Here is a 20941-nt window from a genome sequence, read left to right as displayed (position 1 = left end):
CTGGACATATAAAGCGTGTTGTCATTAAAAGAGAGCACATGTTGCGGTGGGGGCCAGACAAGACATCCCGCTGTTGCTAGGCATGTTTGGGATGGTTGGCCCTGGCAGGGATTGGTAGCCTGAGTTGCTGGGGTAATTTTGATGTTGCCAATTTGGGGGTGGGAACAGAGGTTTTTTAAGCAGTGCACACAGCAATCTGCTTTCTCTTTCTCTGTGTGCACCGGATCACCCGCCCGCCCTCCCTTGATTTGGGTCTTATGCGTTGACCTTGCTATGCCTGTCATGGGGTCGTCTGCCATTGGGGCAGGGGCCTGGAAGGAATTTTGTCCATTTGGCTGATTGGCTGGTGCCATTTGGTTTTTGCCTACTGCGTAGCAAATCGTCACAACTTGTAAGGTTGCGGTTAGGTATTGGTTAACATTGGTTGGAGGAGGGGTAAGGATTGGCTGGGCTGGCCCCTCCAATGCTGCTGCTGCAAGGGAATTCCATTAAAGGAATTCAGGGGCTTGCCATCCTTTCATCCAAACCCCTGGTTTGGGCCGCGTAAGCCCCTGGGAGCATGCGGGGAGAAGCTAAGGGCCTGTGTCGCAGCTCCAGTTCTCCCCAATATTGTTTCCCCTCACTGACTTTCACTGGAATCCGGAAGTCAGTTCTGTCCCCAAGGCGGGGGGACAGATAGTCCTAACCAATGCCTAAGCAACCACTCACATCCATGTATGTTAATAAAGCTGTGGCCAAAATTATCCCAAAAACCCTAAACAAAAATCCTGTGTGATGTGTGAGTTATTGGGGTAGGGGTGTCTTGGGGACCTCAACACGCAAAGGGCCCCATTCCCTTCAGGAGCTTAGGGCCTTATCAAACCTAAATCTGGCCCTGCATCGAGTGGCGTAGCGTGGGTTGTCAGCACCCGGGGCAAGGCAAGTAATTTGCGCCCCCTAACCCGTGGATTTGCGCCCCCTAACCCGTGGATTTGTGCCCCCTAACCCTAACCCCCAGATGTTGCGCCCGGTGCGGCCGGCCCCCCCCTGCACCCCTCACGCTACGCCACTGCCTGCATGTGTGCAAGTAGGGGTGGGAGAAATCATATATATCTGGCATGTGCATATTGGAATAAAGGCAATCCATAAGGCAATTTAGGCATTGGGAAAACTTGCTGCATCCTTGTGCCCTGAACTTATCCACATTGCTGGGTATGTGAAAAGGATCTTTACTTTTATGTAGAGAGACTTATCCAGAACTGGAGAAGTCTTTCAAATAAGTGAAGGGAAAGCACCACTTCCCACAATATGCAATTAATATTATGAAAGGAACAGAAATGTCAAGCGTTTGCTCAAATGCTACGGTGGCATTGGAGAGATACATTTTTAGGAACAGCATAAAACTTGCAGTCAACTTACGGATTCCGAGTGCTCCATAACAGCTAAAATAAAGACGACATATTCTTGGCCGTTTTGGAGCTGCTTGTTTTCAAAACCACCATACTGTTTCTTATCCCCCAGGGTGAACTCAGTAGGAAGAACTTCAAAGTGTGCTGCAATATATGGCTTTAAATCTGCTTCCCTCCCCAAACGAATACTTCGACGTTTCCGTGCTATCTCTTTAAGTAGCTTTGGGGTAGGAGAGGAAAAAGAGAGAGAAAAGGGAGAAAACAGAAAGATAACTGTAAACAAGATTAATGTAACTTATTGACAGGCTGATTTTTTTTAAAAAATGTATTAAGTCCTAGGAACTACAAAAAATAAAATTCAGTGTCATTTCATGACAACCCCAGCTACAGTTATCTGGGAGTAAGTCCCAGGAGGCTTGCTTCACAATAGAAATGTACAGGAGTGTGCTATAAATTACAATAATGCCAGCACTTTTATATTAAGTAGTACGCCTCTTTAGAGTTTCACACAACCTGCAGCCTCATTCTCAGTTCCAGAAAAACCTCTGTTACACTTAGCTAGGAGTAGGTACCATTCAATTCAATGGGCTTACTACTGAGTGGAAATGCATAGAGTAGTTGTAAATCTCATTTATATATGTAAATCTCATATATACTGTTCATTCTTAGCAAGAAGAGGATGTCAACATCAGATTTTTTAAAATTTGTTTTTAGTTACTGATATTGTTGTCCACACTAATTCTTTTTAAAGGAAAACACACACAAAAAATAAAGACTACGAGGCATTTGAGATATGAGTATTACCATTTCCCCCCATCACATATCAAATGACGGTCAACAACAAGACACTTTTTTTCATCAAGTTAATGGCTTTTTACTGCAAAATTGAAGCAAAATATTTTTTAAATGCTACAGCCAGTACAGAAAAAAGGTAAGCGATCTACGGCACTCATTACGACATCAACAGACTGCAAGTCAACCCACACCCAAAAACTTTTTTAAATAAGAAAAATTAACTGTTTCTAACTGTTAAAAAAGTTACACCATTTATGCAGTTAGCTTAGTGCTTGTTTAACACATCATGCTAAACCAAACCTTGGCTTATTGCACAGACGAGTGTCTGCGGGCCCCCAAAGAAGCCACAGATGCGGCTGGTCCTGATCCTCCAACGACTCACCTCCCTGTTTTGCCCAAAGGCGAGCACTCCTCCTGTGAGTACAAAGGTCCTAATTTATCATCACATTGTGAGATGTCCTGGGACTCGGGCTTGGACTCGGAACCAGAGGAGACTCAGTCTGCACTGGATAGTTTTCCTCAGGCATCATCTGAACCAAGTCTGGGGCCTGATCCTGGAGAGTTCCAGTCTGCACAGGTTCCCCTGCAACAAACACCAGCTGGGCCAAGTCAGGGGCCTGACCTGGCCCTGGCTCCAGATGCGGGCATTACCTTGTTGCCTTCAGATGGGCCATCACTTATAGCTGCTCTACTACCGGTTGGCTCAGGGGAGGCTGAGGGGGTCCCTGGGTCCAGTAACTCACTGATGTCTCCTGAGCTGCAGAGACTAAGGTCTGGGAGAAGGAGAGACCTGAGGACTTGCAGGAGGAGTGCTTGCCTTCGGGCGAGACAGGGAGGTGAGTCGCCAGGGGATCAGGACCGGCCATTGCCCCGACAAAGATAAAAGGCTGTTGGACCCCACCTCAGGTTGTGGGAGCAACATTGCTCTATGCCAGATCCTGCCTGAGATCCTGTACCTGCCCTTGCCTGGTTTCCTGCTTTGTATCCTACCTTGGCCCTGTTGGACTGGCTCCCAGCAGAACCTTCAGATTCTGGACCGGTCCTGGACCGTGTTTCATGGGTTACCCCCAGGCCCAGCACACACTGTGTTTAACTAACTATTAATGCCACAAATTGTGACATTATGTCTATGCTGCAGAATGTCTATACCAGTGAACAGGTTTAGGAATCAAATAAGTATTCAGTTAGCAAAAATGTTTAAAAGATATGCTAGTAAGCTTCTAGTAAGAGGAGTGCATATGACCTTCTAAGAACATGCCATGGATTGGCAATGACACAGAGGAAAGGGAAGAAGATCATGGCGAGGGGTGTAGCCACAAATGGTACACACCAGGACTAGCTGAATATGGAGAAGGGGAGGTTGGGGACCTACGAGGAACTCACGGGACATCAGAGGACCTTGCAGGGCCAGCCAACAGTTCAGGGGAGACAGCGGAGGGAACACATCATCAGAACCAGAGGTTTCCCCATCTTCACAGACATGGAAGGCTCTGAGGTGTCAGGAAGAGGGGGAAGTGCACTCCAGGAGACTGAGGCAGGTAAGGGAACACAGCCCAGCTCACTAGGGGCCAGGTGGAGATCATGGGACTCATTAGGATGTTGTGGTCCCTCAGCTAGATTAGGCTCAGGGCAGGTGAGGGCCACCGGCTTTGTTAAGTGGAGAGACACAGCTACTCAGCTGGACAATCAATCAAGCTTGCGAACTTTCAACTTTCTCTGTTGATGAAGCTTGGCTGCTTCAGGAACTCCACCAGCCTGTGAATTTGGGACGGACCCCAGGTCCCAGCCCTGGAGGCAGGAGTTTGGCCTTGCTTGTTATATCATACCTGGACCAGTTTTTGACCATTTGGTCTGTCTGACTAATCTTGGGTGTTGCCCTTGGGACTGTGTGCACTATCAGGACTTGCCTCCAGGTATGCTTAGGTTCAGGAGAGTACAGAAAACTATATTGTAGAAAAAGACGTTTACATTTGTCCTTAACTGCGGAAGCTGAAGTTACATATAAGTCTGGTCTCTAGAATCAAAGGAGTAAAATTTTGTAAAGGGACAACTGTACAAAATATTTATTTTTGCCCGTGCCAAAAGAACTGAGAAATTGGTTTTTATTTGGAAATCAAGATTTGTGATTACATGTGTATGTCTCTGCACTAGCGTAAGTAAGAGAGGAGGAAGATTTCACTCTAAATCACATGAATGAATAGACCTGAAGTGCACCCCTTCCTTCATTCATATTTTAGTTATAGATGATGCTGTTGTCATATATCATTAGCATCATGTGCATCCCTTGAGATGCTTTCCCCCCTCCCTATCAAGGTTAATTTGAAAAGCAATGAAGTCATCAAAATCTGTTCCCAAATACCTTCCAGATTCTGTCCATAATATGTTCTTATTCTTGTGTGTATTTTTTTGTAATACTCTTGCAGATTCTTGTAATACATTCTTCTTGCAGATTTCACAACATTTAGAAATGCATTTTAATATTATTTAGCAAAGGCATTTTCATGTTAATATTAGGATTTTAGCTGAAGGAAGTTTAAATGCAATGTACTTAGAAAATAAAGCTAGGCAGAACTTACAAAAGGCACAAAATGCAATATTTAGATGCCACACGCACCCTTTTTGCAGAAAATAAATATATAAATGGCATTTAGCATAAAAGTTAGTGGCATTAGTTGACTCTGCTGAGAGAGTCTTACATGAAATAATATCATCTTCACTGTTGGTTCACAGAATAATAAAATGCACTAGGCTGGGATGGTGGGACTTCCAGTGCTTAGTGGATTCTAATTGAACAGCATATGAAAGGAAAATACAGTCCTCTCTCTCTCCCTCCCTCCCTCCCTCTCTCTTAGTTGAAATTGGTTTATAGAGCACAAATGTAAACATTCTTAAGCATCTTCTAAAGCTTTTACTACAGATCCATCAGCACCCTTCCTTAAGTTTTCTAGGCCTCATTGAGTAAATGGTTTCATCACCTACCGCTTTTGGAAGTTGCTGTTGGAGGTACGCCCTAGAACAGGCATAGGCAAACTCAGCCCTCCAGATGTTTTGGGACCACAACTCCCACCATCCCTGACCAGTGGTCCTGTCAGCTAGGGATGATGGGAGTTGTAGTCCCAAAACATCTGGAGGGCCGAGTTTGCCTATGTCTGCCCTGGAAGTATGTTCTCAAGATCCAGACTTCCGTAATGCAAAAAGTTAGTGGTCAGAGAGGTAGTTGCTTCTCTTCAGCTGTGCAGATAGCATTTATGTGTGAGGTTTGCTACATTATCGTTGAAACAATGGCCAATCTGGGCTCATGTTACTTTCTTTTAGTTTATTTCTCCATACTCTGTTGCAGACGTTGGACACTGCATGTGATAGAAGATGCCTAAAGGTTACTTGAGAGACCACCTTGCCAGTGGGCAGAGCTTTTTTTTCAGCTGGAGCACACTGGAGCTGCACTTGGGCACCTCTCAAGTGACAGGCACCACTGCACATGTTCCAGTTTGTCAGCATCCTTCTTAAATTACCGTGCCCAGAATTGGACACAGTATTCGAGGTGTGGTCTGACCAAGGCAGAATAGAATGATACTATTACTTCCCTTGATCTGAACATTATACTTCTGTTGATGCAGCCTAGAATAGCATTAGCTTTTTTCCTGCTGCATAACACTCGTGACTCATGTTAAGCTTGTGGTCAGCCAAGACACCCTAGATCCTTTTCACATATACCACTATATCAGCCACCAATACTTTTATCAGTGCCAACACTGTGAGAAGTCCCATTCAGCAAATACCCTTTCCAATGTTAACTAAAGGTTTCCTGCCTGAAGATCTCTAATTCCTTCCTGCTGAACTGGGTGGGGGTGTGGGGGAGGTAGGGATTAATGATGAATAGCTTCTTAATTTTGCCAGTGCTTGTTCATGTTAATTACTGGTGTTCTCTTACTTCTTTCAAATCACAAAATAATACTGTTGTGCTATAAACAACTGAGAGAAAAATGAGAAGAAACAAGTGATCAAAGATCGTCTCCTCTGCGGATACAGAAACTGACACCGAGGTAATTAAGAAAGGCTATTTATCACTAATTTCCTTGCAGCAACCAACAAGAAGCATTAAAAAGTGCATGGACTGAGAATAAAGAAAATGTTTAAGCACAAGGACCATTTGAGGCCTCAATTGTCTTTTATGTGTTCACACACAGGACAGGATAGAGCTGCAATTGTGCTTTATTGAAAAATACTAATGATAAAAAGTCACAAAACATGCAGCAGGACAACACAGGAAACAATGAACTATGGCAATGTGACCATGAAACAATCTGCGTTCTCCATGAAAAGTGACTGAACAATGCATGGCAATTCCAGAGGCAAGGAATTTGGCTTTAAGGGCAAAATCTAATCTAAGGCTAATTCTGCCTACAGAGAGAACACTGAAGTCACTGTGTTTCCCGATACTTCATTGTTATGGATAGATGTATCACCGCTGCAAAGCTGGAACACCTGCATTGATAATATTTGTATAGGCATTCCATGAGCACAGTATTAACGTGCGCAACTTAAAACAGGGAGTTCTCTTAGAAGCTTTAAAAAAATCTAAAGTATCAGAAACTTCAGAGTCGCTGCATGAAGAGTAGCTCACTTTGGAGATGTTTCCCGTCCCCTCGTGAGTTACTATTGGAAGCAATTCTGAAAGATATATGAAGGGCTTCAGCTCTCGATCAGAAACAATTTTCATTTTCCAGTCAATGCATATCTTATTTCTTCCACCATTAATTCTACAATGTGGTCTCAATTGTATCTGTAAAAAATGGAAAAGAACCCATCCTGCCCCAAATGTTTCTGAATTTAATAAATGTCCTTTATCAAACTATTATACAGATTAATGCACCACAACTTGCACGATGATTAAAATGACCCTTTGTTATGGAAAGCGGCAACAGCAGCAGCAGCACAGACCCAAAGAACTTAATGGCGAGAAAGGTCAATGTCAACTACAGAATTCAGACTGGAATCTGTTAATTTTGCTGAAATGGACTGTGTAGTTTTGCAAGTTAAAAATGGTCTGGGTCCCGTTACTGGACTGTTGAATTTTTAATTGTTCCGCCGTGTTTGAGGGCAACTAAAACTGAGTTTAGCTGCTTTTTGCCATTCTAGACAACTCCAGGTCATTAAAAAGAAGAAACCACATTAAAACAAGCAGTCTGCACATACTGAATGTTGTTAGTACAAGCAAAACACAGCCAAAAGTCATGGAGTTGGCTAATGGCTTAAAAGAAATACAGAGACCTCCCATTCTTCATAACAATGACCAATGGGTTCTATTAAGTCCTGAGGAAATCTGTGTAGACATTGTGCCTGAAATGAGACTGGACTATATTTTTGTTAGGGCAATTCAAAGAGAGTAAGCTCCTTAGGGTTTTGTTGTTGTTGTTGTTTGTGAAGAAAATGGAAATTGGTGTTACTATGAATTAGCCCTAAGTGCTCACTGGAAGGACAGATCCTGAAGCTGAGGCTCCAAGACTTTGGCCACCTCATGAGAAGAGAAGACTCCCTGGAAAAGACCCTGGTGTTGGGAAAGATGGAGGGCACAAGGAGAAGGGGACGGCAGAGGACAAGATGGTTGGACAGTGTTCTCGAAGCAACTAACATGAGTTTGACCAAACTGTGGGAGGCAGTAGAAAACAGGAGTGCCTGGCATGCTCTGGTCCATGGGGTCACGAAGAGTTGGACACGACTAAACTACAATGAATTTCTATTTGAAAAGTCGACCGGAGGACCATCAGTTAACAGGATGGTTCCTCCCGCTGGGGGAGTATATAGGCAAGGTATAGGCTTTGATGAATATTGCCTCCTCTTCCACAGAGAGGGGTCATGCCACTGTACAGCTAATACTGACAGCACTAAGGAAACCCCTCAATCCCTCATATGAGCGAAGTGCATAAACCATGCTCGATACAAAAAAAATGATGCCACAAGGACAGGGACACAAGAAGATACTGTATTATAACACAGAACAGGAATACCTCACACATGATAATGAATTTTCAGATAACTGAGATGACCTGAGTAGGAATTCATTAATTATTATTTTTATTTATTTAATTTCTATATCGCCATATACCTGAAGGTCTCAGGGCGGTTCACATAAAATATAAAATACATAAAATCCAAAAAAACCAACAATCCAATTAAAAAAACTCCCAAAGAGCCAGCATTTTAAAAAGGATGTACAGAAAATCAAGGCAGGCAAAGGCCTGGTTGAAAAGGAAGGTTTTTGTCTGGCGCCTAAAGTTGTATAGTGAAGGCACCAGGCGAACTTCCCTGGGGAGAGCATTTCACAGACTGGGCTTTCATCCTGTAGTAATAAGGAGATGTTGTATTCTTCTGAATGCCCTGGGAATTTATATAGGATGGGCTGGATAAACTTGGCTCGAATGTCTATATAATACTGGCAATGAAGAAGGGCATGTTCCGTTGTTTCCTGCTGCCCAGAGCCTCTCCTTGTATGGTATCTTCCTATAGCGGCCTTCTTGAATTGCTGAAGGGAGAGCCTGAGAGTGGGCCAAGGTAAAAGCCCTTTGAACATCACCCATTGGAGCAAGGAAGGGAATTCTGTGACTACTAAATTTTAAGCACCGTATCCACTTTGTAATTTTGATAATGTGTGGGTGGGTACCCATGTTGTGACCCTACAGATGTCTAGAACGTGGAGACTTCCTTTGAATGTTGCTGAGGTATCAAGACCCCAAAAAGAGTTTGTAGACGAACCTGCAACAGGAGACTTGTCCAGTGTTGTATGTAGCATTTTTCATTTTGACAAAGTAAAAATAATAAACAAACAAACAAACAAACAAACAAATAAATAAATGCAAAAATGTACACCCCATCCCCAAGACCATTCCATTGTAACTATCCAACCTCCCAAAATTTCAACACCTCTTGTGATGGTTTGACCCCTTTCTATTTCAACAGCACAAATTCTAAAAATACCTCCCACATCTCCTCAAAATCATTTCACCTGCATATTCCATCTTACTTTAGTAAAGGTAAAGGGACGCCTGACCATTAGGTCCAGTCGTGACCGACTCTGGGGTTGCGGCACTCCTCTCGCTTTATTGGCCGAGGGAGCTGGCATACATCTTCCGGGTCATGCGGCCAGCATGACTAAGCCACTTTTGGCAAACCAGAGCAGCGCACGGAAACGCCGTTTACCTTCCCACCGGAGCAGTACCTATTTATCTACTTGCACTTTGATGTGCTTTCGAAATGCTAGGTTGGCAGGAGGAGGGACTGAGCAACGGGAGCTCACCTCATCGCAGGAATTTGAACCGCTGAACTTCTGATTGACAAGTCTTAGGCTCTGTGGTTTACCCCACAGCGCCACCTGTGTCCCGTCTTACCATAATAGCACATGTTAATTTATCATTAATAGCTATGTGCCACACCTATGGCTTCTCCTCAGATCTTAGAAATCTTTCACCTTTTACTAAGCCCTCTAGCTGTGCACAGGATTAAATTCCACTGGGGATCACAGCTGGGGAGGGAACAGCTTCCCTGCCTGCTGTGGCCAGACAACACTCCACTCTCCACCTAATTAATTAAGGAAAAACCGAAGATGTAGCTACATATTATATACATTAAGAGGGATGTGTAGGTTGGTCCTCAGGAACTTCAGCATTGATAATGCAAACTCTACTAGGCAGATTAAGCTCTCTATGCCAAACTAACAAGTACCACTGTTAACAGAAAGGGGCCAGTATCGGTTGAAGACCTTTCCTTCCACTTTGTGACCCACACTCCCTGCATCTGAATGTGCTGAATTCATATGAACACTCAAGCATGCTATGCAAGTTCATCACAGGGAAGTCATCCAAGGTTACTTTGCAAGTAGTTCAGTGTTGTTGATGTCTACCTTTCGCACAGATGTCCTTTCATCTTAGGTCTGAGAGCATGTGAAAATGCAATCCAAGAATCATAATTGGTTGTTCCCAAAATAACTGGGGGTTTCCAAATTCAGTTGTGCCCACCTGAATTTGAGTCGGACGATGTGTTGTATAAAGTACTTCCGCACACATCTTTAGACAGGATTGCAATTTTCAAGTAAAGAGTTTACTCTTCTCTCTATTAACTAATACACTGAACGAGAAGGTTTTTTAAAAAAAATAAAAATAAAAAATTCAATCATTTCAAAATGCCATATGTGTCAAAATAATGGGATGTTTTGAAATTAATGGAGTAATTTGCCCACAAGCAAGATAGAAACTGACAGGTAAATATATGTTAATTAACAGCCCAGTTATTACAGTGCTATTCGGTGAATATGTAAGGTGTCTCTCTCATTGTGCCTAATCTTGGAGCATAGAGGAAAACGAGCCTGAGACAGACATATACCAGCACAGGAGAATCAAGTAAAGAGAACTGAGAGGTAGGTCAAATGTTAAACTGCAGAGCAAATTGCAACTTAGCATGTGATTCAGCTTTGGCAAACACCCCATTAAACGAACCAGACCTTTATTGGAGTTCATATCAATGGTGATTAAGTTTTTGCTGACAACTCATTTCACCTACTGCATTACGTCTTATAATCGGCAAGGAATAAAATATTAATGCCAACAAAGATCAGACAGTGTGTGTGCTTCATTGCAACTTAATGTCTTTTAATTTAAGTAATTAGCTTTTTGTTTCTATCCCCAGAGGCGAACTCCAATACAAAATGATAAGATTTTTATTTTTTTTAAAAAAAGTCAAATTTGCTGACATGGGTACATTAATTGGACACAATCATTAAGGCTGCTTCTATCACAAACAATTTTACAAGGAAAGAAGAGCTAAAATAAGCACAAGGTACCTCGTCTAATTCCATTTCGTCTGGGCTCTCTCGTGGTTTCATGAATTTTCCATCAGACTTCTTTATCAAAGGCACAATTACTATATAGTAACCTCTGCAAAGAAAACAAAGCATAAGATGAGGCCTGCATAAAGGGAACAGTGTGTTTATATTGCTTCAGTTTCATGATGCTCCCATGTGGAGTAATCTGTAAAAAAAACCCTCTTTACTCTCCAGTAGAACCACCTCTTTGCATATCTTGGGCATGAAAACTTCTCATCAACTGAAATGAATTGATATAACGTGCAGGTTGCCAGCATAAAGTTAATTCACAATTCTATGGGTTCAATTCCTTGAGCAGGGTTTCAGTCTAACAGAAGGGAAGAAGGGTGTATCTTCTAAACTCATGGTGATATTTCATGAATTGACGCTCTAAATATTATGAATGTAGCCAAATAAATGAGTTTCCAGTAAAAAGTGCAGGGAACTCAAAGGTGTAATGATCAAAGAGAAATTCACTTAAATAAAATACTACTTACACTAACCTTTAATTTAGGGTGCAATCCTATACACAGTTACCTGGAAGTAAATCCCACTGAAGTCATAGACCCTTGCTTCTGAGTAGACATGCACAGGATTGCACTGATCAATATTTTTAGGTTTATAAAACAGTTTAAAGCAGATGGCATTTGTGATCTCCGAACATTGAAACCAAACAAAAACAAAAATTAGACTTGCTATCGTACTGTTGGCCCTCAAAGTTAGCTGGATGACAGGGCCAACAATTAAAGGAATAAAATACATTTTAAAAGACCTAAATAGGATTTGTTCTTTTACTCACTATCGGTGTAGGGATTGAAACTATGGATCATTAAACCGAAACATCAGTCTATTCCAGTAATAATTATAACAAACTTGGATTAGAAAAAGGGAACATCTTCAGGTCAGTTTTTTCTGATGCTTAATTTTTGAAGTATCAAGGCTGAAATCCTATACCCAGTTATCCGGGATTAAGCCTCGCCAAACACGTTGGGGTTTACTTCCAAGAAGACATGCATAGGATTGAACTGTGAGTGTTGCTACTGAATTTTTCAAACGAATCAAATGTGGAGGCAAAAGGGCTTTGATGGAATTGAAAGGGGTTCTGCAAATTTGTATTTTGTTCTAATGTGTTCACTACATAGAGAGTGGTATAGAAATTTATTGACTAAAATAAATAAATACCCATAGTGGCCTGGAAGAATCCTACATCACCATGTAGCATGACTCCGAAGGGTTTTCTGGGGAGAAATGGGGTCCTCTGCTGGTGGCCTCAATTTTAACTGTGGCTGCCAGCCAGGGCCGGATTTAGGTTTGCTGAGGCCCTGAGCTACTGAAGGTAATGGGGCCCTTTATATGTCCAGCTCTACTTTGTCAACAACAAATTGTCGCTTTTTTGTGTTGAATATATGCTATATGGTAATTTATGGACGTAATAGGTATCTAAAGCCATTTGCACATGCAGAATGTAGGCACCCTATATATAGAAATGAGCAAACCAGTAATATTTTAGGGAGCAGGCTAGCAGGCGGGCCCTATGACTTACATCATAGGAGCCTACACAACACAAAACACTGCTGCTGTATGTAGGGGATTTTTTTATCTTATATTTTGGAAATGTACATCCAGGTTTTTTCCCCTTAATTTTTTTTTGGGACTCCTAAGAGAGTGGGGCCCTAAGCTATAACTTGTTTAGCTTACACATAAATCCGGCACTGCTGCCAGCAATGACCAGCATTTTACTCCAGAATGCTCCCCAGAGCTACAATACATCATGTTGCAGCCTCATTCTGGAACATTATAGGACTTTAAACAGTGGGTGGAAGCACAGAAGAGCACTCCTGACTTCCACACTCCCATCTTCCTCATTCTTTGCACGACCCGGTATAGTAAGAAAGAAAAAGTGGCCTGAAAATACAGTCATTTTACTGCGGGCTATATTATGGACCTGTTTTGTCCAAAGTAAAAGGAACAGGGTTTTCAGAAACGATGTTAAGCTATTGAAAAGCCATCTGTAATAGCAAATGGCTTGCCGTTTTTGTCAAATGCAGGCATCACAAATGTTTACATGTAGGTGGAACACATTATATGCATACTTGTATGAGAAAAACGGAGGTGTCCAGGGTTCAGTAGACTATGTCTTCAGGGCAATGCACTACTTAAAAAGCAGCTTGAAGAAGAAAAACCACTTTGGATATGCTTTGATATGCACTTTAATAGCTTTCTCCTTCTAAAAAGTATCTTATATCCGTTATCTTTCTTCACCCCATATCAGCAGTTAACGAAGGTGCACGAGAATGATCGTTTCTTGGCAATGACTTGCTACAACCTGTTTTCAAACACCGCAGCAATTCACCTAATGGAACCGAAGCACTTGCAAAATCAATACACATAGGTAGCCAGGTCAGATTACGAAACTTTATCATTTTTCATCCTAGAAGTCATTAAGATTGCTTGCAACCTCTGCTCAAGCATTCCATACAGAGTAGACACAGTTGTAATTACACATAAAAAGAACCCATGATGGCTTCTTAAGAGAAGTTTAGGAATTTAGTATACATTCTAGCTATTTGCCTCCTTTATCCTAAAACTCAGTTCAGAAAATGTCTCCTGGATCATGCAAAGATCTGCCCTCATAATGTGGCCAATAAATATTGCAAAGTGCTGACTTGACTGTTTAATGTTCTCAGTAATGCCATTTTCAGTTAGATAAGAAAATTGGGACTTGAAAACTAAAAGGAACACACTGAAAATAAAGCAGTACACACACTGATTTGGCTCTAGCCAAAATAACAACAAGTTAATAGAGCTGACATTTACCATAGCTCTGATGCTCATATGCAAAATCTACTATTAAGTGCAAACATTTCCTCATCTGAAATTCGTTAGCTGCATTCTACAGTGATTCAAATAGTGGCCATTGCAACTATCTTGTTTCTGCTTTCCAGTTTTCCCAAATTCAAAACTAGAGGGGAAAGTTCATATATCTGTTGTCCTACATTTGATACGAAGATACAATGTTGTTGAGGCCTTGCAGATACAATGGTGTGGATTCAGAAGACCCGATGATCATCTTCCAAAGCAACTACTCTATTCTGATCTTAAAAATGGAAAGCGTAATGCTGGTGGTCAACAAAAGAGGTTCAAAGACTGTCTCAAGGCAAATCTAAAAAAATGTAGTATAAACACCAGCAACTGGGAATCACTGGCCTGCGAGCGCTCCAGCTGGAGAACAGCCTTTACCAAAGGTGCCATGGGCTTTGAAGACACTCAAACTCAGGACACAAGGGAGAAATGTGCTAAGAGGAAGGCACGCTTGGCAAATCCACACCGTGATCAACTCCCGTCTGGAAACCAATGTCCCCATTGTGAAAGGACGTGTGGATCCAGAATTGGCCTCCACAGTCACTTACGGACTCATGGTTAAAACCATGTTTATGGAAGACTATCTTACTAGGCTATGAGTGATCACCAAAGAAGGTTTCACAGCATAGATTTAGTCAATTAATCTCCTCTCAAGCTCACTCCTCTACTATAATAATTGAACAATGCACTAGCAAAAGTGCTAGAATGGCTCCGTGAGTCCATTCATGAAGTCCCAAGCTTACTACCTCCCTGACCCATCCAGGTAAATTGGAATGCTGCTGCAGTTCTGCCCCACTGTGTTTTCCCCTTCAAATCACTCCCACATCCATACTTTTCACAGACTGTTAGTCAAAGAAGGAAATCAGGCAGGGGTAAAGGAAGGAAGGAAGAAAAAGGTCTAATACAACTTTAAAGAGCGCAGAAAGCTGTTGTGTGTAGACCGTTAAGATGGATGCATATTGCTGACTTAAATCCCTAAAGAAATTACTTGGCATTACATCCACTTGTGCAGCCCGCCAAAGGATATTAATTCTATTTACAGAAACTGTTTTGCGCACTGGTAATAGTATCTATTGTCCACCTGTGAAACAAACCTATTGTGCCAAATGTTATTTTTTAAAACAAACTCCCTTAACACAACTGGTGACCCTTAGAGCATTCAGTAACACCGGTAGCTCATTCAAGTCAGACAAAGGCATGTTCAGTTCACTGCCATAAATCAAAATGTGACCCAATTCCTTTAAAAAATAATAATAATTAAGGGTAAAAATGAGAAAGGTCAATTTCCTGAACAAAATTAAAAAGAAGCCTCTGTAGTTCAACACACACACAAGAGGTCATTTTAAAAAGTCTAACTGAATTCTTCCTTAACTTCTATGTTTGGTCAGCATTCAGCAAATCTAAGGAGCAGGCAAAGAGCTCTTTTATTTCTGATCTGAGATTGTGTGTGAATGTGTGTGTGTGTGTGTGTGTGTGTGTGTGTGAAACAGAAAAAGAGTAGCGAGTTCTATGTGCCTGCACATCTGGCATAGGTATGCATGTACAGTGTGCCTTGGTTGACAAACTTAATCCATTCCAAAAGTCTTTCTTAAACCAATGGGGAGCATTTAAAGCAGCGGTTCTCAACCTGTGGTCTCCAGATGTTGTTGGACTACAACTCCCATTATCCCTGAACTCTGGCCTTGCTAGCTAGTGGTGATGGGAGTTGTAGTTCAACAACATCTGGGGACCCAACAGGTTGAGAAAGGCTGATTTAAAGCAAGGTGAATGTATTATGTCTCAATTACCTTATTGTTCATTTCTCATTGCCACTCTGACATTCATCATCAGAGCTTTGCCTAAAGAAAATTCCTTCTAAAGAGAAACAAGTACTGTGTATAAGACGCCTCCATGTATAAGATGCCCCCTATTTTTGGGAACTCAAATTTAAATAAATGGGGGGAGCTGGCCCAAGTTGTTGAGCTTTTTTGGGGGAGGGGAATGCAGAAAATCACTAACCCAAATGAAAAATGCTGACAATTGCTCGCGTAGCAGAAGCCAACAATGGCCAGCAATCACACGCCCAATTGCCGCAACGGCAGCCAATCGAAAGCAGCCCTTGACACAGCCACCAATCACCCACCAAATCGCTTGCGGCTGCAACCAATCATCCGTCCCCCCTATGCACTTTCCATGTATAAGACGAGCTCTGGTTTTTAACACTAGGTATGAGAATAAAACTTTATTTGCATAGCCAACAGGCCATAGCATCAAAAGACAAACACCAACAGAAGTACATTACAAATATAGTTAAAATCTTGTGACCTATTAAAACCCAAGGTAAATTAATAATCTCAGTACTTAAAACTATTTTAGAGTAAAGAAACCTCGTCTTATACATGGAAAAGTATAGTACTTCTCATCTTCCACTCATCACATAAACACAGCCAGCAGCAGAATGACAAATGGCTGACAAATTTATTGCTGCTGGATGTATAGACAGGCTCCTGTGCGTAGAAAGATATGATCATCATTCTAGAAATATGGTGGTCAAGTACTTATGGCAACTTGGTTAAAAAATAAATCCTTAGAGTTCAGCTTTAAGGGTTGACCCTGGATACGGGCAAGCTGACTCCAGAGTGCCATCGAAGGTATGGACGCTAGGCCTAACAAGCTACCTTTTCTGTGCCTGACCCAGAGAGAATGGCAATGCATCTGTGAGATATTCTGAAAACTGAGTGCTTGAAACAAAACAAGAGTAGACATTAACTAGCAGTCTGTCAGAAATGGGACAGTGGTTATATAATTTGGTATTGAGATGTATTATTGAAAGTGTATTATTTGACTGATACATTGACTGAATTATTGACCAGCCAATCACCTGTGCCAATGCATTTTCGACTTTTAAAAATCTATACTAAAGTTTGTACTTTCAATAATGCGGTAGATCAGAATCTGATGTAGATCTTTCTGGCCACGAATGGGAAGTTAACAGCAATCCCTGGCAGCTCAGCTCCACCAAGGTGACTAGTTATTATAAATTTCATACCATTATCACGAAAAGTTGTGATATGACAAGAAGCCTGGGAACATTTTAAAGTCCAGTCAGAACTATGATCAGTCTTACACATTAACCTCGAAATCAACATCCAAGCGTTAACTGTTGAATTTTGTGTTTGTGCATGCAGCTGTGGTAAGATTTGTGTGTGAATAACAAGGCTGTAATTTGTGCAAACTAATCCAAACCAAAAAGTTTAATTACAAACAAAGTACACAATACAGAAGGAAATTAGACTGTTGCAACTTAAATTTAATTCTTACACATTCAGATTGTAGGAGTCCCTCTTAAGAAACCTAGGTTATTTTGAAATCCTTATTTACTGATGAATAGCCTTTGGCCTATAATCTGACTTATTTTTTTATTTTTTTAAATTTATTAACTGACCAATCAAATCAAATCAAATCACATCACATAAATTCCGAATTACAAAGCCGAATTTTAAATTTTTGTTGAGGGGACCCAGATTTCAAGTTCCGAAGGGGGATTCCGATCATCTTCTTGCTACTGCGTTAATATCCACAAATCAGTCCAAATAATGTTCATAATTCTATCCAGTCTTATATTGCTGTTTCCACATCTCATCCTATTCGTATATTTTTTTATTTTTTTCTTTATGATCTCTTCTGATAATCTCCTTAAGCAGATAAACACCAATTATAATCCTGTGTGAATTTTTCCGTTCATCCAGTCCTCATATCAAGATGGTTTCCATATATCATTGCTTTCATAGATAACATCACTCTTTCCATCATTAACCTCGCAAATCTGCCGCTCTTAAGTCCCTCTGAGAAGTCTCACCCACAATATAAAAACAGCTCTGTTCCTCCTCCCAGACGTAAGTCCTCCGACAGAACTTGCCAACATGGCGACGGTATTTTTTACTGCGTCATTCCAAAGCTCCTATAGTTTCCACGATCTTCTTGAAACATGCTTTGGTTAGTAAATTATCTCCACACAGTCATAAATCCACAGCTTAAGTCATTTAAACAGCATTTCTAACTTGTGACTTTGGGGGGGGGGGATTCTTGGTTAATCACATAGAAAAAAGGAAAGTTTTTCCCCCTCCCCCATCCAGTCCCTTTGCCATACTGAGCCTTGGTGGGTCTTCTCATGATTTATTCTTGTTCCTCTGACCCGTCTTGTTTATCAGAGATCTCTTCAGTTAGCAGTCTTTACTCCCCCTTCATCCTTGAAATATGTGCATTCGCTTCCTCCTAATTGTTTCTTTTGAAGTTGCTGCAAACTAGAGGCGCGGATCAGAGACAGCGTCCAGGAGCGCCGAAATCCACAGGAGGGCTTTCTGCCTATTGCCCCCATCCCCACAAATTCGGGGGGGTGGTATCGGGCACAGCAAGCAAGGGCAGTCCCCCCCCCACACCCTTGGGGGGTAGGGAGGCTATTTACTCCCATCACAGCCTCCTAATTACCTCGTGTGGGTCAGAGAGATGTTATTGTCAGCCATCTTCCGATGCACCCCTAGTGGCTGGCCTATAATGTGACTTGAATAGAAAACTATATTTAGAAAGATTTTTCCTCCAAAAGCGTTTTATTTTTAAAATCCAGTTTATTTTTTTAAAAAAATCCAATTTACTTTTTTTAAAAAAATCTTTTTTTAAAAAAAAAAAATTTTGATTTTATCCACCCTGGCTGCTATGGGTATTTCTATAATTAAGTTTCAGCCTTTAAAATCATAATAAAGGAACTGCAGCCCAGGTCCATCCTCTCTGGATCTATGGGCCTACGTCAAATGTCATCTTTTCCCTCCCTGCTTTCACCCTTCAACAAAAGGGATGCTAGGACTCAAGTCTGCCCAGAGTCAGGACAGACAGCTGTGCATTTACCATTAACCAACATAGCTTCCTGAGAGCTCACCTTTAGAACAAGCTGAGTTTTCTCAGTGGTAATAGATGTTCAGATGCATTTCTTATTTATCACCTTAGATATTGTGGCTAATCCCTCGTGAGCCACAGCACAAATTCAGTCCTGCTTCCAACATTTCCACAACTTATGAAAAAGGTTATTGTCTCCTCCACAGATGTTAGCTACTCCTGGTTGCTGTTATACCCTGGCCCTTTCTAGTAATTACTTTTCTCCATAAATCATTCCGATGCTTTCCGTCTTCAGGCGTCCTTTTCTATACTTTTCTACAAACTTTACCTTTACCTAGTTTAATAGCAATGGCTTCATTTCCCACACTTTAATCCTGTTAACACTCCAATGTAATATATTTTCATATTGTCTCATTCTGAATTCCTCAATTAGCAATAAAGAGAGGGTCTTCCATTCACAAAGCTCATGGTATAAAATGTCAGCTGAGAAAATCCAGGTTGTATCTCCAACAATATTTAACAACCTGCTCATTTTCCTTCCCATTTCCTTCGTCACACACATGGGAGTCTTATAGGAAGCAAGAATCACTGCATACAGAGCAATAACACTTATTGATTGTTCTGTGTTTCACGCTTTCCTGGCAACTCTTTATTGTCCATCGTTTTGAATCCCTATTGGCGCTTTGCTGTCAGGTCTTTAGTACTATCTTTGTTGTTTAATCTGCACAGAAGCATTTAAGAAGCCTTGTAAACCATGTTCCAGCACTGTGAACAGAACATATAGCTGCCAAATTCATTTATTATGGGATCACATTTTAGAGTTAAATCACAACGTGCTATTTTTGGAAATAGAAATATCTGTTTTCTAAGCGACGTCTGTGATAAAAACATTTAAAAGGGAAGACAAAGTAAACCGCCATTGCCCTATTAATTTGAACATGATGGGACTGGACTGCTAAACATAACTGACCCATTTTATGGTTTTGCCTTACAGTGTTTAAGCCAACCAAACTTCTACAGTTTATGTCTTTACCAGGACTAGAGCTACTTTGAGAAGTTCAAGAAATGTGTAAAGGAAGTGCTCGTCTTCTTTTATACTTCTGCTGTAGCCCACTAAGTACATACATCTCCCTTCAGAGGATTGGGGGAACCCCCAGAACAGATGGATATGTGTGAATGCAGAGGCCAAGGACAGGGAGAAGAAGTCCCATTGCACAGGTGGGAGATCCTCCAGTTAATGGGATGCATTTCTTGGATACAAAGAAGAAAGGCAGGATACGAATGTTATAAATAAGTAAATGTAAAATTCTGATAGGTTGACCTAAAACATGCAGTTCAAGGCTGCAACTACAGCAGCTCATGGTTTTAATGCAGAGAATCCAGTAAGTAATAAAGTACGAATGACTTTTGACGTTTAACTTACTTTATAGTTTTGTTTGCAGGAACATCTGGTAGCTTCACTGTTACCATTCCATCGACATTGGTCTTATCAATGAACAGTGGTTGGGTTCGCAGTACATCTGGTGCTGTTTTTGCTGTTACCCTGTGCTGAAGACCTCCAGCGCTATTGCCTCTATTGGTCAGTACAAATGAATATGATGTCTCAGGTTTCAGGTTGGTGATAAGTTTCTGAGTGGCTCGGCCATCTACCTCAACTGCCATTTTCCCATCATCGTACAGGATCTAAAAAAGTGAGGGTTTTCATTTTTGTTAGCAAATTGTTAGTAATTAAGGGGGGAAAGAATAAACCACGTTAGCTGCCCTTTACTGCTTTTGATCCAGCAATACTCAGGAAGATAGTAAGGTTCTGTTTATCTTCTCTTGTCTGTACGTATATGCCACAGCTATGTATAATTCTTCAGAATTACCTGAAAACGTCAGTTATTTCGGGGGAGACCTTAAAATAATGATTCCCAGCAGCTTCCTCAATGATTCGCACTAGCTTTTCTTTGCATCAAACTTCTATGATATCCCACTCAAGTTATGTTCTGCTAGACAACAATTGCTTTAACTGGAGGCACACTTCAAATTAAACTGGATTTAACACAAATACATAGTAATGGCTTGCTGTAAACTAGCTTAGGTTTCTGCAAGCTCTACTGGCTAGGAACAGCTAAAGCCAGCTTTCTTTTTCTTCAAGACATTAAAAAAATGCATGCTCAACCTTTAAGTC

General features: G+C 41.3%; 1 protein-coding gene across 12 annotated transcripts in view; it reads right to left on the bottom strand.

Moving 5' to 3' along the window:
• The window catches only part of PTPRD (protein tyrosine phosphatase receptor type D), a 1386996-nt gene that overhangs the window by 116039 nt on the left and 1250016 nt on the right, over nt 1-20941 (bottom strand). For all 12 annotated transcript variants that reach the window (XM_083419250.1, XM_083419244.1, XM_083419248.1 and 9 more), the window contains 3 exons: nt 20192-20451; nt 11017-11110; nt 1399-1608 (listed from right to left, as the gene is read on the bottom strand). In XM_083419250.1, coding sequence (XP_083275376.1) covers nt 1399-1608; nt 11017-11110; nt 20192-20451 — 564 coding nt within the window. The remainder of the gene's footprint in view (nt 1-1398; nt 1609-11016; nt 11111-20191; nt 20452-20941) is intronic.

Source organism: Podarcis tiliguerta (assembly GCF_965153285.1).
Source record: "Podarcis tiliguerta genome assembly, chromosome: 17".
Classification (NCBI taxonomy): Eukaryota; Metazoa; Chordata; class Lepidosauria; order Squamata; family Lacertidae; genus Podarcis; species Podarcis tiliguerta.
Note: the sequence above shows the minus strand (reverse complement) of the source record. Positions and strands in the feature narration are given on the sequence as shown.